The 18,011-nt window shown below is 53.9% G+C and overlaps 7 protein-coding genes across 7 annotated transcripts; 3 read left to right on the forward strand and 4 right to left on the reverse strand.

The window, feature by feature from the left end:
* Positions 1-2,313: 2,313 nt before the first annotated feature.
* On the forward strand, positions 2,314-4,169 carry COL26b_008761 (uncharacterized protein; the record flags this gene model as incomplete). The annotated part of the gene is made up of 6 exons (XM_053181510.1): positions 2,314-2,469; positions 2,556-2,825; positions 2,897-3,280; positions 3,337-3,697; positions 3,761-3,820; positions 3,874-4,169. 6 exons carry the CDS (start codon positions 2,314-2,316, stop codon positions 4,167-4,169), a joined length of 1,527 nt encoding a protein of 508 aa, XP_053034521.1.
* A 262-nt stretch (positions 4,170-4,431) lies between these two features.
* COL26b_008762 (uncharacterized protein) lies at positions 4,432-6,246 on the reverse strand (the record flags this gene model as incomplete). The annotated part of the gene is made up of 4 exons (XM_053181511.1): positions 4,432-4,661; positions 4,718-5,615; positions 5,671-5,821; positions 5,882-6,246. The coding sequence occupies 4 exons, from the start codon at positions 6,244-6,246 to the stop codon at positions 4,432-4,434; spliced, it is 1,644 nt and encodes a 547-aa protein (XP_053034522.1).
* An 820-nt stretch (positions 6,247-7,066) lies between these two features.
* COL26b_008763 (uncharacterized protein) lies at positions 7,067-8,332 on the forward strand (the record flags this gene model as incomplete). The annotated part of the gene is made up of 1 exon (XM_053181512.1): positions 7,067-8,332. One exon carries the CDS (start codon positions 7,067-7,069, stop codon positions 8,330-8,332), a length of 1,266 nt encoding a protein of 421 aa, XP_053034523.1.
* A 477-nt stretch (positions 8,333-8,809) lies between these two features.
* Positions 8,810-9,375, reverse strand: COL26b_008764 (uncharacterized protein; the record flags this gene model as incomplete). The annotated part of the gene is made up of 2 exons (XM_053181513.1): positions 8,810-9,122; positions 9,173-9,375. The coding sequence occupies 2 exons, from the start codon at positions 9,373-9,375 to the stop codon at positions 8,810-8,812; spliced, it is 516 nt and encodes a 171-aa protein (XP_053034524.1).
* A 2,988-nt stretch (positions 9,376-12,363) lies between these two features.
* On the reverse strand, positions 12,364-13,365 carry COL26b_008765 (uncharacterized protein; the record flags this gene model as incomplete). The annotated part of the gene is made up of 1 exon (XM_053181514.1): positions 12,364-13,365. The coding sequence occupies one exon, from the start codon at positions 13,363-13,365 to the stop codon at positions 12,364-12,366; it is 1,002 nt and encodes a 333-aa protein (XP_053034525.1).
* Positions 13,366-15,253: 1,888 nt separating this feature from the next.
* COL26b_008766 (uncharacterized protein) lies at positions 15,254-15,655 on the reverse strand (the record flags this gene model as incomplete). Its single annotated transcript, XM_053181515.1, has 3 exons — positions 15,254-15,376; positions 15,433-15,568; positions 15,621-15,655. The coding sequence occupies 3 exons, from the start codon at positions 15,653-15,655 to the stop codon at positions 15,254-15,256; spliced, it is 294 nt and encodes a 97-aa protein (XP_053034526.1).
* A 1,283-nt stretch (positions 15,656-16,938) lies between these two features.
* On the forward strand, positions 16,939-17,634 carry COL26b_008767 (uncharacterized protein; the record flags this gene model as incomplete). Its single annotated transcript, XM_053181516.1, has 4 exons — positions 16,939-17,056; positions 17,110-17,175; positions 17,228-17,428; positions 17,483-17,634. The coding sequence occupies 4 exons, from the start codon at positions 16,939-16,941 to the stop codon at positions 17,632-17,634; spliced, it is 537 nt and encodes a 178-aa protein (XP_053034527.1).
* Positions 17,635-18,011: the final 377 nt, after the last annotated feature.

Below are 18,011 nucleotides of genomic sequence, written 5' to 3' on the forward strand. Positions count from 1 at the left end.
AAAGTGTCTTGAGGAAGTTCGCGAGAGCATCAGCGCTCCTCCGAAGCTTCGCATTCTTGCGGAGTACGTGGGTGCATTGACTGGCCCCGGGATGGGAGAGACCAAGTGGACGTATCAGGCCATGTTCTGGACCGGTGCGGGCCCTGAGACGGATGAATCGATCGATACCACCGTCAAGACACCTCACGAGCTGACAGTTGACGGCTGTTGGGCAGTTGCTGCTGGATGGGAATCTGGGCACGGTGTTGAGAGCTTCTTCTACATAGTTTACTGCCGAAGAAACCGGCCCGATGGGGAAGTTAAGCCATGGGCTTGGCGGTACATGGCTTATGGCCCGGACGACTGTAACGATCCCGGAGTTGCTAGAGTGGTATAGTCGATATCGGGAGAGAGAGGTGCCTAGTGTTGAGGACTTGGACGTGGACGAGGTACTAGAAGGGCACATGTACTAGCTGTAATACACATTCCATCGAAGATACCTGTACAATTAGAAGCTTACCGCTAATCATTCAAGCTAGAGAATGATTTTGTCTTCATAAACAGAAAAGCTTGATATCCAGCAGCACGTTTCAGCGAGCTCGTATGTATTGTAGCAAGCTGCGGGCCGGAACTGAAGGCCGAACTTTTCGGGCCAACAAGTCCACTCCGGCGCCCACGTGGGCTGCGGACGGCCGCTCATTGGCCCCGACAACCCCGGCCCGGTGATGCAAAATCACGGAACGAACACTCAGTTCGCGCAATCCATTCTACTCAATACGGCACATTCCAATTCATTCCCACGTGCTCTCATGCAGGATTTTGAGCCGCAAGAGCTGATGACACCCGCCCGGGTGCGCCTCCCCGGCGATCTAGCTCCCTCGGCTGCTCCACAGGTCGACGTGGGTGAACCAGGTCATCGGACGACATCAACATGGATGATGGGATTGTCTGGCATTGTGATGTTTTCAAAAACTTTCATTGGTCCTATCATTTCACAGAGGTTGCGACTTGAAAAACTCAGAATGCCGTCCCTGCCGATCCTGCAGGGTAGGTTACACTTCAGCCGCTGCCTTGCGTCTGTTGCGGTCGCTGGGTTAGGCAAGGGAATGCGTGACTTGCGCATGATGGTTCATCCAGGTACTTGTTATTGTTTGTGGCACCCTGTAGAAACGAGCAGTTGGGGTCAAAATATTGTTTCTCTCTCCTAACATTACGACCGAACAGAACTCGACACAATCCTTCTGTCCAAATCGCCGAGGTCAGATAACACTTGAGCAATCGCCAAGAAAGTTCGATGTGAAGAGAATCTTCCATGAGCTTCAGGCCCCCGCACTCGACTTATCCTCGGTTGAGTGGTGGTGTTTGTACCTTGTACACCAGCCCTGCACGACTCGAAGCCCGCGCCGAGCAAAGGCTCCCGGCGCGGCGCGCCCTGCCCAGAAATACTAAAAAGCTTAGCCTGGTTCTCAGGGATGCTTCGAACGTCATTTGTTTTCAGAAGAGCTGTCTCTATTGGCGAAACATTTTCCATTGGACACCACTCAGAGCAAGTATCCAAAGCCAGCTCCAAATGAGAGAGACCATTGAACTACTGCACAATCAGGTCGCATGACAGAGAAGGACTAACGTTCTACACGTGTACCCGCACCAAACCTGATCCTATCACATCCTGCCCCCGTCTTTCTGTCTGCCCAAGAGTCGACCAAGACCGGAACACCACCCCCCTCATGCCGCATTTCCGGGCTTATCACCAACCGGCGCAGAAGCACCAACACGACTCGAACAGAACCCAGCTGTGGAGTCCCCATTTCGCAAAGCGAACCACTCGTAAGGCCCCGTGGTATCGGTGTAAGCCACCCGTTCGGTGACCCCATCGATAATGTTGCAGCGGGGGAACAAGGGCCACGCGCGGCTTTCCCGCTTCTCATAGGGCCGCCGGCCGCGAGCGGCCCCGTCTCGTCGGGGGAAACGCCCTTCGCCTTTCGGGATGGAGCTCTTTTGGATGGTTCGTTGGTGGAGGGAGGCATGCAGCATGCACGTTGGCTCTAGCGTCGCACCCGACAGCTGCGTAGATCGAACTTTTTGGCTGTGTTTCTTCCAATGGGCTTGTGATCGTCCGATATATAAGGTATTTGGGAGTCCCGCTTCGTGTCTGGCGCCTCTTCCTCTCCCCTTCTGCCTCGCCCCAGGCGACTTCGTCATCCTGTCTCTGCCCCAAACTGGTGCTTGTCTTGCCTTGATCACCGGTGATCTCGCCAGCGACGAACAGAGACCTGCTTCGCTGCCGACCTTCCTCGAAACGCCAATCGCGACGAGAATTGTCCTGTCGACACAATGCTGGGTTTCCTGAAGAAGGAGCCCTCCGAGTCCGAGCTCAGGGCGCAGGAGGTTGTCGCCCAGGACACCACCCCGCGCAAGCCATTCCGCGAGGCGATCGTGCCCGTCATCGCATGCGGCGCCGGTCTGTTTTCCGACGGCTACATTAACAACGTGAGCACTCCACCCCGTCGCATATGTGTCGCGCACAGTTCGTGAGTAATTGGAACAACGTAATTGACGTCGTTTGGATGCGACAGGTTATTGGCTCCGTGACGACGGTTCTCGCGCTCCAGTATGGCGACCTGTACAAGAACTCGAACGCGAAGAAGTACGTCGGCGACATTGCTTTCGCCGGCACAGTCGTCGGACAGCTCGCATTCGGCTGGCTAGCGGACCACTGGTCGCGCACGAACTCGCTGCTCGTGTCTACCATCATCCTCGTCGTTTTTACTGCGCTCGCTGCCGGATCCTACTACAAGGGCGACGACATAGGCATGTTCAACATCCTGGCAGCGTGGCGATTCTTCGTAAGTTCTCGCGCATCGCAACTGCGACCCCCGCCGTCTTTCGCAAACCCCGTCTAACGTGCGCTTGGTAGGTCGGAATCGGTATCGGAGGCGAGTACCCGGCTGGCAGTGTCGGTGCCGCTGAGTCGACTGGAGAGCTCAAGTCCGGCAAGCGCAACATGTTCTTCATTCTCTTCACAAACTCGATGATTGACTGGGGCTTCGTCATCGGCGCATTCGTTCCGTACGTCGTCGCAGCTGCGTGCCACAACGGCCACTACAGCACCATCTGGCGCACCAGCTTGGGCATCGGTGTAGTTTTCCCCATCTTCCTGTTCGTCCTCCGTATTTTCGTCAAGGAGAACGAAGAATTCCAGAAGAACTCGATGCGTCACGCCAAGACGCCGTACCTCCTCTCCCTCCGCTTCTACGGCTGGCGCCTGTTTGTTGTTAGCTTGATCTGGTTCATCTACGATGTGAGTGCACAAATGAGCATGAGGAGATAGGCTGAAGCTGACGTGACGCAATGTAGTTCTCCGCCTACTCTTTCGGCATCTACTCATCCACCATCCTGAGCAATATCTACGGCGACACGGCCCCGCTCACGACCGTCTTCGGCTGGAACACTGTGATCAACCTGTTCTATATCCCCGGCACGATGCTCGGTGCCCCTGCCTCAGACTGGCTCGGCCCCCGATACGCCCTCGCTTTGGGCGTCTTCCTCCAGGCTATCGTCGGTTTCATCATGGCTGGTGACTACTTCAACCTGTCCCAGCCCGGCATGGTCGGCGGATTCGTTGTCGTGTATGGTGTATTCCTGGCTCTTGGAGAGTTCGGCCCCGGTAACAACATTGGTCTCCTGGCGGCCAAGACCTGTGCGACTGGCATTCGCGGTAAGACATCCCGAAGCAAAGGCGGCGCAAATACTTGATCAAGACATACTGACAGCTGAATAGGCAAGTACTATGGCATTGCCGCTGCTATTGGCAAGATCGGCGCCTTCGTGGGCACTTGGGGTGAGTCATTTGAAGAAAATGACCATTCATATTTGTACTGACATGGGCAACAGTCTTTCCATACATCCAGGCCGCTGCCGGCGACAATGCGGTCGCTACTGCGCAGTACCCCTTCTGGGTCTCCTCGTCTCTCTGCGTCCTGTCTGCTGCCCTCGCCCTCTTCTGCTTGCCCCACATCGGCCAAGACACCATTGCCCTCGAGGACGCCCGCTTCCGCGCCTACCTGGAGGCGAACGGCTACGACACACGCCAGCTCGGCCTCAAGAAGGGCGAGAGTGTTGAAAATGCCCACGACAGCGATATCCCGTCTGAGGGTGTTGCCGTGAAGGGCGAGAAGACGGTCGCCTAGACATGAACCTACGCAAAGTTTGGAGACTGGGGATGGATGCAAGCAAAAGAGCCGGACATCAACTCGATTATTGAGCCGAGACACATGTCCGCGTTATGGATACCCGAGCGCCTTGGTGTCAGGCTTGAATCGTCATTTTTGGTTAAGGGAAGCGTGTATTCAGAAGCGCATAATGATACCACTCCATGCGATGATTCCCGGTGTAATTGACAGAAAAGTCCTTTAATATCACAATATTTACATATAGGTCCTTCATGTTTCGTTACCGCTTTGTGACTTGCATCACCCACGAAGCAGCCTTTTCTAATGTGCTCGGATACTTGGCCCCGTCATCCTCAAGCCTGTTGCTGTGCAGGTCCATTGTGCCGAGACTGACCCTTTGGGTCTTCGCGTACAGCTTGTAGCTGATGATGTTCACAACGTATATGGCGATTCCGATGTAAGACGTCATGAAGGTTGACACAGTAAACTTCGGGATGAAGGCATTGTATCCTGGCAGATTCGCGTCAGCTTGATACACATTTCACAGGTCGAGAGAGCTCACTTACCATTGAAGAAGACAACGAGGACCGTTATGAGGAGAGCAGCATAAGAACCATAGGGCTGCAGCGGTCCTCGGTAAGGCATGATGCTTCGGGGAATGCCCTGGGCCTGCATGCCCCTCGTAAACTGGATGTAGCTTACAAGAACGCTGACCCAGTTCAAAGTGCCGAAGACAGTCACCAAGCTGACGAGATATCCGAATACTTGGGACGAGCTCTTGGCCGCGTTCATGTACGCAAGCGCGGCAAAGACGCTCGTGGCCGCAACACCAATGATGGGAACTCCAGCTCCTGTCGTCTTGGTGAAGATCCTAGGCGCCTGACCGTCGCGAGCAAGTCCATACAGGGTGCGGGATCCGATGTAGATATCCGAATTGGCCGCACTAATGACGAAGATGAGCAGACACCCGTTGACGACGTGAGGAAAAACGGGGATGTTGGCGAGCTGCACCGCGATCACGAAAGGACTCGCAGCCGCGCCGGTGCTCTTCTTCGTGCCGCCGATGAGCAGGTCGTTGGTATACGGGACAGACATGCCCAACACGAGGGCGCCAATGATGTAGAAGAAGACGATGCGCCAGAGTGTTTGGCGAACGGCTTTGCGGATGGTCTTTCGCGGGTTAGGAGCCTCGCCGAAAGCGACGCCGACTACTTCGGTGCCAGTGTACGCGAAGCAGGCCTGGACCATGGCCGCCCAGAAGCCGAGGAAGCGACCTGTGGGACCTTCGACGAGGTAGGATCCGAAGGCGCCCGGGTTGTGCCAGTATTTAAAGCCGATTACTTCGCCGGAAGGTTGGCCGCCCATTGAGATGATGAAGCAGGTGAGGACGAGCATGATTATGACCAGTAGTTTGACTGTTGACATCCAGAATTCCGCTTCGCCAAAGAAGGACACATGGAGGACCTAGAGCTCATGTCAGATTGGCTTTGAAGAAAGATCAAAATCAAGAAGAACCCACATTGACCGCAATGATTGCGACAGTAAAAGTCGTCACGAAGATTGCAACGTTGAGATCGGGTCGCCAGTATTGAATGATGATGCCAGCCGCTGTGAGGTTGTTCGGTAGAACTATGGCGTATTTCAAAAAGTAGTTCCATCCCGTTGCGTACCTAGCCACGCATCAAAGTCCGTTCATAACGCATGTAGATACTATACCAGAGATGACTTACCCAAGAGCTGGATCAACAAATCGGGTAGCGTACCCAGCAAATCCCTTGTCAGAGGGCAGCATCGTCGCCATTTCGCCAACGGCCGTCATGATGAAGAAGACCACGGCTCCAATGATGGTATACGCAATCAGCAGACTTGCGGGCCCGCCCCTGACGAGACCGGTTCCAGAGCCAATGATGAGGCCGGTGCCGATGGCGCCAGCGACCGCAATCATGGAGACATGCCGCTCTTTGAACTCCCTTTTCAGTTGGCCCGTCTCCGCAGAGGAGCCTTCCGCATTGGACATTGAAGTCTTCAGGTTCGACGGGTCTTGCTCAGCATCATTGGCGCTCTTGCCAAACTTGGCGACGTTGTCTGAGCTCATGATGAAGATGCCAAAAAGAAGATGGAAAAAGAACGTGACATGGAAAAGACAGTGTCTGAAGACTTGGACGCTGTCATGCCCTGGCCGTGGTTCTTATACACAATCCATGCAGAGTCGAGTCGATGCGAACTTTCATACTATCTGGCTTATCTCGTTCTGAGGTCCAAAGACGTTGATAGCTAGGGAATGATCAATGGCCCAACGCGTCGGAGACAAAATCCGGGGAAGTCTCGGTCTCCACCGTGAAGATAGGCCACGAGACTAAGACTCAGCCATGATGGGACGAGCTGCGCGCCAACATGCGGGGCAGCGAGTTCTTATCAACCCCGGACCCGCAAATGGAGGTCAAAGTCCGTCTCCAGTATCGCAGTTGATCTGGATATCCCTGTCACAACATCAGATGCATTTAGTTGAATGCAGTGGCAGCCGGGAAATATTCAAAGCTAGTCTGATCATCCTGCGCGTATCAAGTCATCTCTCTTAGATAAAAGTGTCTAAATCAGCGTCTATCAGTCCAGGCACGACCTACTTCTGACTTGGGCGCGCCCTGGATGATACAACATCACCAACAACGGACTTGAGCCTCCATTTCCTGCGTAAGCCAGAACGGCGAAACATCACGCGCGGGGTATCTGCATGATGATGCTTCGTGTTTTCCGAAGTAGTGCGTGTAGTTTCGCCGATATAGGAGGACACGAAACTGATAAAGGAGAGATGAAGCCGACATTGAAGCCCAGGGTAGGAGACCAACTGAGCAGAAGACACCAGATCCCGAAACATCGCAGAGAACCCCCTTCACCCCTCTTCTATTTTCCTCAACATGTCTCCAAGTGCAGTTGACAACCACACGGATGATGTTCCGGTGTTGGCCAAGTCCCTCCAAACCCCCTCAACGGAGGCCGACTTCTCTACCTTCCGGTCCCTGGTGCCCTTGGTAGCAGACGACAAGATCACATACCTCAACGCCTCCTATCAACCCCCCTCAAACCTCATCATCCACGGCGCCATCACCAAATTCTCTTCTGAGGGCCTCTACTCCGCCCACCCCAAGCCCCAATGGCAATCTGCCGTCGAGGAGACCCGCGAATTGGTCGGCCGCTACATCAACGCCGACCCCTCCTCCATCGCCTTCACCCGCGACACCACCGAGGGCCTGAACTCCTTCGCCCGCAGTCTCAAGTTCACCTCGGGCGACAATGTCGTCGTGCTCGACTCGGAGCACCCGAACCATGTGTACGGCTGGATGGCCCTGCGCACCGCCGGCCTCGAAATCAGACAGGTGCCCACGATACCCGAGGCAGAGAGGAGCGGTAAGGTCACTGCGGCGAATGCGGCGACTTTCGCTCCGTACGTGGACGAGCGCACCCGCGCTATTGGCATCAGCTCCATCATGTTCCACAGCGGCCAGTGGAACGACGTCGCCGACATCTGCAAGGCCTACAGGCCTCGCGGCATTCACGTCCTCGCCGACCTGACGCAGCAGGTTGGCTTCGCTGAAGTCGACGTCAACGTTTTGGGCGTTTCCGCAGCGGCGTTTAGTCTGCACAAGGGCCTCAACAACCCCACTGGCTTCGCCGCGTTCTACGTTGATCCAGCGGTAATCACAGGGATGGATCCGACGCCGCCGATTGTCGGATATGGAGCTGTGAGCAACGTCCGCGCTGACTTGCTGGTTCCCAGCGAGTCTCTGGTGTACCACCCCACGGCCCGCCGGTACGAGCACTTGAACTTGAGTTTGGTTGCCGCGGCATCTGCCAAGGCGTTCTTGACGTTTTACCTCGATTCCATGGGCCCCGGGCGCGTTCAAGAACATCTCTACAGCCTCGGAGATGTTTTGCGTGAAGGATGCAAGGATATTGGCATCAAGGTTGTCGGGCCTACCAGCCGGAAGGAGCACGCGCCTCACCTCTACATTCTCGATCTGCATGACCCGCGGTGGATGGAGCTGCTGAAGGATCATGGAGTACTTGTCACACCGTACCGTCTGGGTATTAGAGTGTCATTTGGCTTCTACAATAATTCGTCAGATGTCAAGAAGCTTATTAGCGTACTAAAGACTGGCGTCGAGTCAAGCCTTCCTATGTAAGAAACGTCTAGACAGATTGGGATTGATTTGGATTGCAATATCCTTCTTTCACGATAACAAAGTTCTCTGTGTTGGTGAGCCAATGGCAACCTATCAGTCTTATATCTGTGTCAACTTATTCCTAGCCTGCTCGGCCAAGTCCCAAGCAGCACAACATTCATCCAAGGAATGAACCAGGTACTGTGCCTCCTCAGCCGTGCCAAACAATGTCAGAGTTCTAGCCGCTTGCATGACCGCATAGATCATGATCAGCGGGCTGTGTAGCAGTCCGTATTGGCTCCGATATTTCCGTGAAATATGTGTAATATCCTGCGCGGAAGAGACGCAGTCTTTGCGTGCGTTGTCGATCATGGCTCCGCTGTGACCCGACGCCGCGTGATCAAAGTTGAGAGCAATCCGCACACTGTGAAACAGCAAACTGAAGCGGATTTCGTGAGTGATCGATACAATTGGATAGCTATTGGAAAGCAGGGGAACTCACTGGAGTGCAGCTACACTCGGAATCAAAGGAGTGCTTGGAGGTTCCCACTTGTTCCATTTCGCGCACTCTGGCAAGGCTTCATACCAGCTGCACAGCTCAAAGTTGAGGCTGTCGAGACATGCCTGCCTCCCAAGACCTTCCAAGTTTGATCTCGTTGAGAAGAGCTTCGACAACATCTTCTCAATGATCTTGGAAAGGCGGATTTGTTCCTTGAAGCAGGGCACAAGCGGTAGTGGGTTGATATCAGCGAAGCGGCCGTCGTAGGCGGCAACGCCGGCGGGAAGCCACGGCGCCATTTCTGGAAAGTCTCTAAACGATGTTAGTATTTCAGTATTCACCCCTCCATTGTTATGTCTTACGGAAGTCTCTCGGTCGTTTCGACCTCAGCATCGTCGTAGAAGAGGTACACCGGCCTCCCGAGAATCAAGCTGATGAGTTTGTCGGACGTGTAACATCCCCAGAATATGCGTCTGCGAATCTCCATGTCTTCCTCCGTAACTAGTGAAGAATCATGAGAGATCCAGTGCTTTGGGTCTCTCTGGAAGCCGAGGTCTTGCGCCATCCGGAAAGCAATTCCTACATGACGTCAACTCACCAGTGGTCGGGCTGATGCGGCATACCTGGGCTCACCTGAGAAACCCCACCCTTTGGAGAGGTTCCCTCTTCCTATCTCATAAAACGCTAGACATAGAAAGCCTTGTACCGTGACGATTGATGGCTTAGTGAAGCCGGAAACGATGAGGATGCTCTCGGCCGCGGAAAAGAACTGCTCGCTTGCTTGACGGTGTCGTTTATCTGGTGACATCAACGTTCCCAGCGCACATATAGACAAAAGCAGTGCCGAGGACCAGTATTTGCAGTTGGATCTCTCGCCGAAATGATCCCTGAGGAATGCCTCGCGGTAGATGAACATGAAATGAGGGTACTGCCACTTGAAGAACTGGAGCAATGCGTCTGAAACTAGCTCGTCTTGAAGGCTGATGCCGAAGTGCTCTGCGACATGTTCGAAAGTCGATTCGGATACAAGGTTCGGTGACGAATGTGATGAGAAAGCACCGAGTGTATTGCTGGTCGTTGGGCGATACGCGTTGGCTCGATAGATGCTTGTCGCCCCGTGATAGATCAGCGAGCCCTCGAGGTCGACCTGGAGGTGTGCGGTACTGCGCCGACCTTCATCTTCTGATGTGCGTTGAGTCACCTGAGGGTTTTCAACTGTACGAGAGCCGCCAGCCTGCAGGTGATCCCCGAACGATACTGTCCGCAACATCTCGTCTCGCTCCTTCTCCGGTGCTGTCTGCAAGCTGCGGATGAATGATTCGAGTGAAGCCACTCGGTTCTCCAAACTGACAACGTACTCATGCGTAGCGGGCCGTCTTTTACGGTCGATCTCGCGGTATTCGCATGTCTGCTTTGCGGTGGCGCAATTCTGGCATGGCTCAGTGCGGGAGCATTTCAACTAGCCGAAGTCAGCGAGATCGGCCCCTGAAAGCAATCCCAGGATCATCAGGCACCTTTCGGTACTGGCATCTCTTGCAACTGAAACTGTGTCAGCGATTTGTCTCAGGCGACCTTAGCGGGAGTCCAACCCACGATATTCTCTTTGCGGGCTCGGATGGCATCTCGACACGGCTGACATCGTGTGCGTGGAAACAGGTAGTCTGTAGGTGAGGAGTTTGTCGGCATGAACTTGTTAGGGACTCATTCACAGCGCTTAGTCACCCTTGTTAGGCGCTGGAAGTTTTCATAGCAGAAATCGCAAAAGAGCGCTACTAATAGGCGAACGCTCGTGTATGCTCTACCCTTCAACATCTGCTTTACCCGGGCAAGATAACAACAAACTGGTCTTAGCTTTTATTTGGGTAAGAATTGGTTACATTCGGTGAATCCGACTTTTTAATGCTCTAATGTCCGAGTTTCGTGCAGCATGGTTTTGAGTCTGTAAGAAAACTATCTGAACTGTAGACAGCTCGGTGAACAGCGCACAATGCTGTTCGCTAGACTGCGCAAATTGTTCGACTACTATGAAGGCTTCACATTCTCCTGATTGGCCGCTGGCAAGATCATGAATCCAATAGTCATTTCAATGACTTTTCGTGCAGGACTTTCACATGCTGTCGCTTCCGACCAAGAACTACATTATTCTAGAGCCCTGTTGGAAAACGGCAAAATCCTCCGGGCAGTGAATGCGGGGTGCATTTGGGGGATCACAATCCCCCACAGCCGTTGATCTTTACGTCTTGATCCCCAAGCTGCAGGGCTCATAGGTGCGGCTACCGCAAAGCCCATACCACGTCAACGGATCAGCTTGTAGTGGTGTGGCCTCCATCACGTAAAGCAAAGCCTGAGATTGGTACGAATAGTCTCCTACACTTTCCTCACTGCATGAGCGAGCCCTGCATCCAGTATGCCATATTTCAGGCCTCCGGCCGCCGGGGTTTGACTTTAGTGATCGTCATCTGGGGTCCGGGGTTTGACAGTGTGCCACGACGCCCATTGCTGCTGATCTTCTGTGGATAAACGTGCCCTGTTGAGCCTATCTATGTCTGTCATCTTCTAGAAAGATCCCACAAGTGATCACCCCTCCTCGGATCCTGACGTGGTATTTCATCTAGACAAAGTGGCGATTCAACCCCAATGCATGTAGAGATGTATTCACAGCGACCAAATCTGTCCAGCTTTACTCTTTTGGCCGCTGATCGGCCCAGGCAGCCAACATTCAACGAGTCTGCGCGGGATGTACTTTGACCTCGGAGGCAGCACACTACAACTGGCGATTATGGTATTACAGACTACCTGATGATCACATATGGGAGTACACGGCAACACTGATGCCGCATCAGTTCGTCGAGGAGACCGGCGACGTGGGGGGCTTGGTGGCTGTTTTCTCAAGATCTTCCATTCGCACTCAAGAGCTTCAACAAGGCTACCGAGCCATCCACGGGTGCTTGGGTAGACATGGCCGGCGGACGGCGGTCATCCATTCATAGGTTTGAAGGTATGCTTGGCGTTGGTCCTATGTAATGAGAAGATAGATGCATTTCCCACTCCACTTTCACAACCTTCAGCCAGCCTGAATATGAAGCTGATGGTCGGGCCCAGCTCTGTACCCATCATGAAAACTCATACCTTAGCCAATCGTAGAAACCGCAAGCCAGTCCAGCTGGTCTTGGGGTTTTTTCCGTGAATACGATGCATAGAATCCGTCCTTTCAACAATCCCTCCATTTTTCCTTGCTGTCACGTCCGGTATGACGACCTTGGCCACATCGTTGCCCGATGCCCAAGCACCCCTCCTTCATGTCGCAATCAAGCAGTTCTCCCTTCAATCCGGATTCCCCCTCCACTCTCTCCAATGGCCCATCAAATCCATGAACCCATCTCCACGCCATGCAACCATTTCCATGCAAGACAACCTTTCATCTACCACATCTCAGCTGTCACTTTTCGCCTCCCTTCCTCTCACAGCCCTCGCTCATCATGCCATCCCGCGCGCGGCAATCTCTAAACCCGACGCTATGAGATACGTCAGCCGTAGAAACCCAACCCATCAATCACCGCGCGGCATCCGCCCTCGCCGCCTCCTCCTCCAGTTCCGCCTCAACTCTTCGCAGCTCGCTCAGCCCCTCCGCAATCCCCTTCACCTCCTGATCTGAGGGCCTGACGCAGGGCTTCCGCGGCGCGCCCCCATACTGCTCAAAGTGCCCGATCGCCGCCTTGACACCCACAAACCCCGTCTGGATGGCCACCCAGTCCCCCTTCGCCACGACTGCCTGCAGCCGCCGCGCCTCGGCGAGCCGGCCGGCCGCCGCGAGCTCCATGACGCGCGCGCACGCCCGCGGCGCGATGTTGGCCAGCCCCGCGATCGTCCCGTTGGCGCCCACGACCTGGCCCTGCAGGATGAAGTCCGCGCTGCCGCCCGCAACGAAGAACCCTTCCGGCGCGTCGTCCGCCACGCGCGCGAGCTTGCCCGTGTTTCCGCAGGTGAGCTTGACGCCGACCACGTTGGGGTGCTGCGCGATGCGGACGATGACGTCTGAAGACAGGTCGCGGCCGGAGGCGGCGGCGGGGAAGTTGTAGATGAGCAGCGGGATCGGCGACGCGTCTGCGACGTCGTAGAAGTGCTGGACGATCTTGTCGTCGTCGAGGAGGGTGCCGTAGTAGCTGGGCGGCAGCGCGAGCGCATGGGTTGCGCCGCTTTTGTGTGCGTCTTTGCAGAGCTGGAGGGTCTCGCGGGTAGATTGGGCGCCGCAGCCGGCGACGAGCGGGATCTTGACGTCGTGGCCTTCTTGGTGGATGGTGTCGGCGGCGCAGCGGATCATGGAGCTGCGCTCCTCGCGTGTGAGGTGGACGGCTTCGCCGTTGGAGCCGTGGACCACGATGCCTGCCACACCGGCGTTGATGAGCCGGACGAGGTGACGCTCGAGGGTGTTGGTGTCGACCTCCTCGGTGTCAGTGAAGAATGCCAGGGTTGGCACGTAGACGCCGTCGGGAAGCCTGGCGCTCAGCGCCTTGGGCGCCCCGTAGGATGATGTTGTAGTTGGGGGCGTGGCCATTGTTTCTGTTGACATTCTCGTGATAAGTATGATGTGAGCTTGATGATGAGACAGTATCTCTCTATGTGGACGAGCTTCGTGGGCGGGCAAGACTTTGAGGTTGCTGACCACAGCCCAACCAGGCAGACACAAGTCTGGGGGATTCGGCCTTTATGGTCGAGAAATCTGTACAAGATGAGTCTTCAGGGGGACAGCAAGCGGACATAAGGTGATGTACGGCAAGTGAAGCGTGTCGTTAGTTGAGGTACGTCTTCAACCAGCACCTAGGGACTGCCAGCGACGAATCAAGACTCAGAGCCGGGGTCACAAGAATCCTGTTTAAGGAATAAACACAATGGTGCAAGCTATGGCCAGGGATCCCATGATGTTCGACATGCGGCTTTGCCAAACTTGGCGCAACGCACGGCTGGGCGGCAGCGCCGCGGCGTGGGGGTGGCTACTCATCCACGCCTTGTCCTGCCGCATTCGACCAAGTGGTTGGATGCGTGGATCGTGGATGCACAAGCGGGATGGTGTGGAAGGGTACCAGGTGTGCGGTGAGTTGATTGCATGGCGATTTGCGCATGGTACGACATCACGAGGGGGAGAGATCGTCTGTGAGAGAACTGGCTTGTGGTACCTTCGGGGATACTTGTCCCGGGCGTCAAGCAAACTAGTCCGATGTAAGTGGTGCTTGTCGAGCGCCAATCTATCCAAATGGCTTCTCCAAGAGACATAGGACAACTTGCTGCCAGCTGGGCTTTCAATGTCAGCGCCCGAGATGATCAATCCTTTCCAAACTCTGGTAGCTGAGGAAATGAATAGATGACCGGCTTGACCGCCGGTCGGGGAAGACATTTCGGAGCCGCGGGATTCATCCAACGCTCAGGCCCGTCAGCAAGACAAGACAAGCCACCAAACGAAGCTTGGTTGGACCAAATGATTGGCACAAACAATGCCACTCCGACATTATTTGGTTGATTTTAGTTTCAGTAGTCTTGAGCCTAGCACGACTGTGCTTTGTTCAATGCGGTGAACGGCCCACAGTAGCCTAACTTCCCCGGACTGCGACCCCCACGCTTTTTCCAGCGCCCGGGCTCCAAGGGAGATTTTGATTTACCACTCCACAAGATCAGCCAGCGAATCATTGAATTTGGGTTGTCATCTGTTCCTCCGTACGTCTTTGCTCTCTCCAAGTCTGAGAAGCAATACATAAGCTCAAGGAGCGGGTTCTCGCGATCTGCCGTAGTACAGGCACCGAACAGGGGTACACATTGGCTGTTGAAGGTGCCGAAACCCGCAAATCACGGCCCAGAAGGCCGGGCTCGGCGTTCCACCCCCGGCCACTGCATCCCGCGCCATCCTGTGCGTGTCCGTCGCCACCGGCCGACGCAAACACCCCTCCTCCCACCACATGACCTTTGCCCCGTCTTCTGATTGACCTTTAGAATATGTAGGCGGCCCTCCTAGTCAGACAAGCCATCTTCCTTGCTGCTGTCTGGGCAGTCAGGAACAAGGCACTGCGCAGCGGTTCTCGGGGTTCATCGGTGGCCGAGACGGTCCTCGGCCGCAGGAAGGTTTGCTCACGTGAACATGCGTGGGGGTTTCCCTTCATAGACATAGTCGTCGAGATCATGTCCAATCTTTGGCATGCATGAGGCGGTGTAGTATCAAAAGTCTACTCTTTGTCTATACTCGTGGAAGACTACTTCATCTCATCCACGGTGATCGGCGATCATAATGGTAGTCACACTTCTACAGACTGAAGTCCGCAGTCGACGGATAAGTATCAATCGTTATTTGTCAATGTTCAAACAGATAATGAGCACAGTCCCTAGCAACTCAATCTCTAACTCCTCACCTCCTATGATGCTTGTTCAGAGATGTTGAAAGTCATCAATGAGGCATCTCACATCTGGGTCATACCCTTAGGGCAGCCACCAGTCCAGTGCTGGCAGCTGGCAATCCAATCTCCTTTGGGAGAGTAATGGGCGTCGCAGTCCGCCTGGGTGATGGGCTTGTTCAAGATACACTGTTAAAGGCGTCAGAGTCTGGTCAGGTCAAGGTGCCTGCATGGTTGTCACCAACCGCTTGGCTATTGGTAGCCTTGTCCCAGCAGCGAGTCGTGCCAGAGCCCGGCTCGCAGAACTGCAGAGCGACCTGAATGTTGGGTCTCTCTCTGTTGAAGCAGTTGCACATGTAAGCCGAGACAGCGCTTGGAGCCCTTTTAAATGGTTAGCGAGTGTGTAGTCTTCATTGCGGTGATGTGGTCTTACAAGATGGCGAGAGTGATTGATGTAATGAGCTTCATGGTTGAGATTGCAAACTGATGAACGATGGTTATTCAGTGGCGAGAAGAAGAATCTGAAGTGCTCTGTATTCAGCGGTTCATAACAAGAAGGCTCGATGGCCCTCGTGGCTTTATAGAGAACCCAGGTCTGTTCATCATGATTGATGAAAATTGATGACTTTCCTATTTCATCAATCATACCACTGGCCTTCATCTCGAAACCAACATCTTCGGACAAGTCCTTCTTTCACATCCGTCACATCCGTCTTGATATTGCTATTGAGCAGTAAATAGTTGATACTTTCCACTAGTAACGAGGCCGAGATGAGATACCCGCGATGATTGAAGCTGATTCTACGTCGTCAAAATAGGAAGTTTCCTAGTCTGGACGAACTTCACACAGACGTTCCAGAAAGATTGGTGGAACTCAGGAAAGCTTAAAATCGGGTTGCCTAAAGCAAGATAAATGATGACAGAAAGCTTGACTTTGCGACTAGCGACTCAGGTGTTCGCCGGCCGATCGAGCCGGTGGTCAAGGTGCCCATGTGCTACTTTTCGTCGGGCTGATTGCCTCCGCCAGTTGCGGAACTCATATTCCGCCCAATCGACTCACTTACATGCCTCAGAAATATGGGATTTCTGACTCTTGTGGGCAGAATGATGAAATACGATTGAGTTTGGTATCAGATTGTGAGCGCCCGCCTTGCGGCATAACATTAGGATGAACTAAGTGGACTCTCCAGCACTGACGGTCCCTTTGCCAAAGGATATTTCTTCACCGATACTGCGAAAATCTCATTAGTTCAAAATCTCGCTGAGTTCAAATCTCGAACTATTGCAAAGCTTGAAGTGTTATCCTATCCTTCAACTAGTTAGCCGAAAAACTCACCGGCCACCTTCTGGCACTGCGCAAGACTACGTCCGTCACTTCCGCAGAGTCTCGAACGACATCTCCGTATCACGCGGAGAATGGCCGTTCTGAATAGCATCGCAAACTTCAACCTAACGGCCCAAGTTGGAAACTGTCGCCTGGAGAAATGAGGCAGAATGCCAACACGAGATTTTGGGGATATTGCCTTCATCTTCATGAAGCCCAAAGGCAGAATTTCGAATCTAGCTGTTGGAGATGCGGAAGAACTTCGCTCAATATTGCGAAAAGTATGGTTAGAATGGTTGAAGACTTGGAACTATAAAGCTGCGAGGAACCCACGACACTGAGCATTTCTTTCTTCATCCACAGCATACCAACAGACCAACAGCTTGAGTCAATCTTTTCCTACCCAAATTCACTCTTTCCTGTCACCATGAAGCCTACTTCAGCCCTCGTCACTATTGTGGCTCTCCTCGGAGGCCACGCCGCTGCTCTCCCAACGGAGCCCAGCAGCCAGAATAACGCCAGAGAGATCACCGATGTCCAGTCCCGTAAGTTGGATCTGCAATATCCTGTAGACATGAACAGAGCTGAGAATCAGTAGTTCCTGCCCGCGAGTACGCCGTCGAGGAGTCTGTTGGCACTACCATTCACTTCGATGACAACGCCGGTAAGCTCAGCCCTCTCCTTCCACACAGCAATATCGCTAACACATCTGAAAGCCGTTGACAAGCGCGACTCTGAGCTTGAGACCCGCGGCCTGACCCCCAACGCGCGCTTCAGCGCCAACTTCTACCCCAAGTTCCACACCGCCGCGCGCCCCTTTGCGCAGGCCATCACCATCGCTGGGCACGCCTACATCATGCAGGCCTGGGTTGACCTCCAGAATCGCATCAACATCATGGTCGATGCCGCTTTCCCCGGTATGTCCCCGTTCTAATGGCTCGATTATAACTACTTGACTAACAATATATTAGGTGTTCCTGCGCCCACTGCTGGAGTTTCCAACAAGCACGCGGCCTTTGCGGTCCTTCCTCATTTGTGGACGCTTGGAACTACCTACTTTGCCCAGGATACCGGCGGCGAGTTCGAGCCCGGTGATGCCTGGGCTTTCTTCTGGTACCCTTAAACTGGTCGTACCTGCTGGGTTCGTGGGTGCCTGGAGACAGTAGCTCAACATCTTTTTGTATCCATAGCAACTCACACGCTCGGTCCGACGTACCTCAGCATAAGATACACTGCTTTGAAGTCACTCATTTGAGTTGGTACATGTAAACGAGGGCTCTTGGTAGTTCAAGTTGATTCAAGGAAGTCGTTTGCGCCAATAGTAGTTATTGGATGGTACTTCACATATGGGAGCAGTACAGGTGACCTCCACAAGTGCATGAGTCAAAGGTCAAAGCAAACTCTTAGTTCTGGCTTTCTCTTTTTCATAGGCAATGAATCTTCCATCATTAAAAGCTCTAAAGATCCATTTATCGAGGGGAAAGATATCACAGCCACGTT

Source organism: Colletotrichum chrysophilum (genome assembly GCF_026319265.1).
Source record: "Colletotrichum chrysophilum strain AFK26 chromosome Unknown scaffold_79, whole genome shotgun sequence".
NCBI lineage: Eukaryota > Fungi > Ascomycota > Sordariomycetes > Glomerellales > Glomerellaceae > Colletotrichum > Colletotrichum chrysophilum.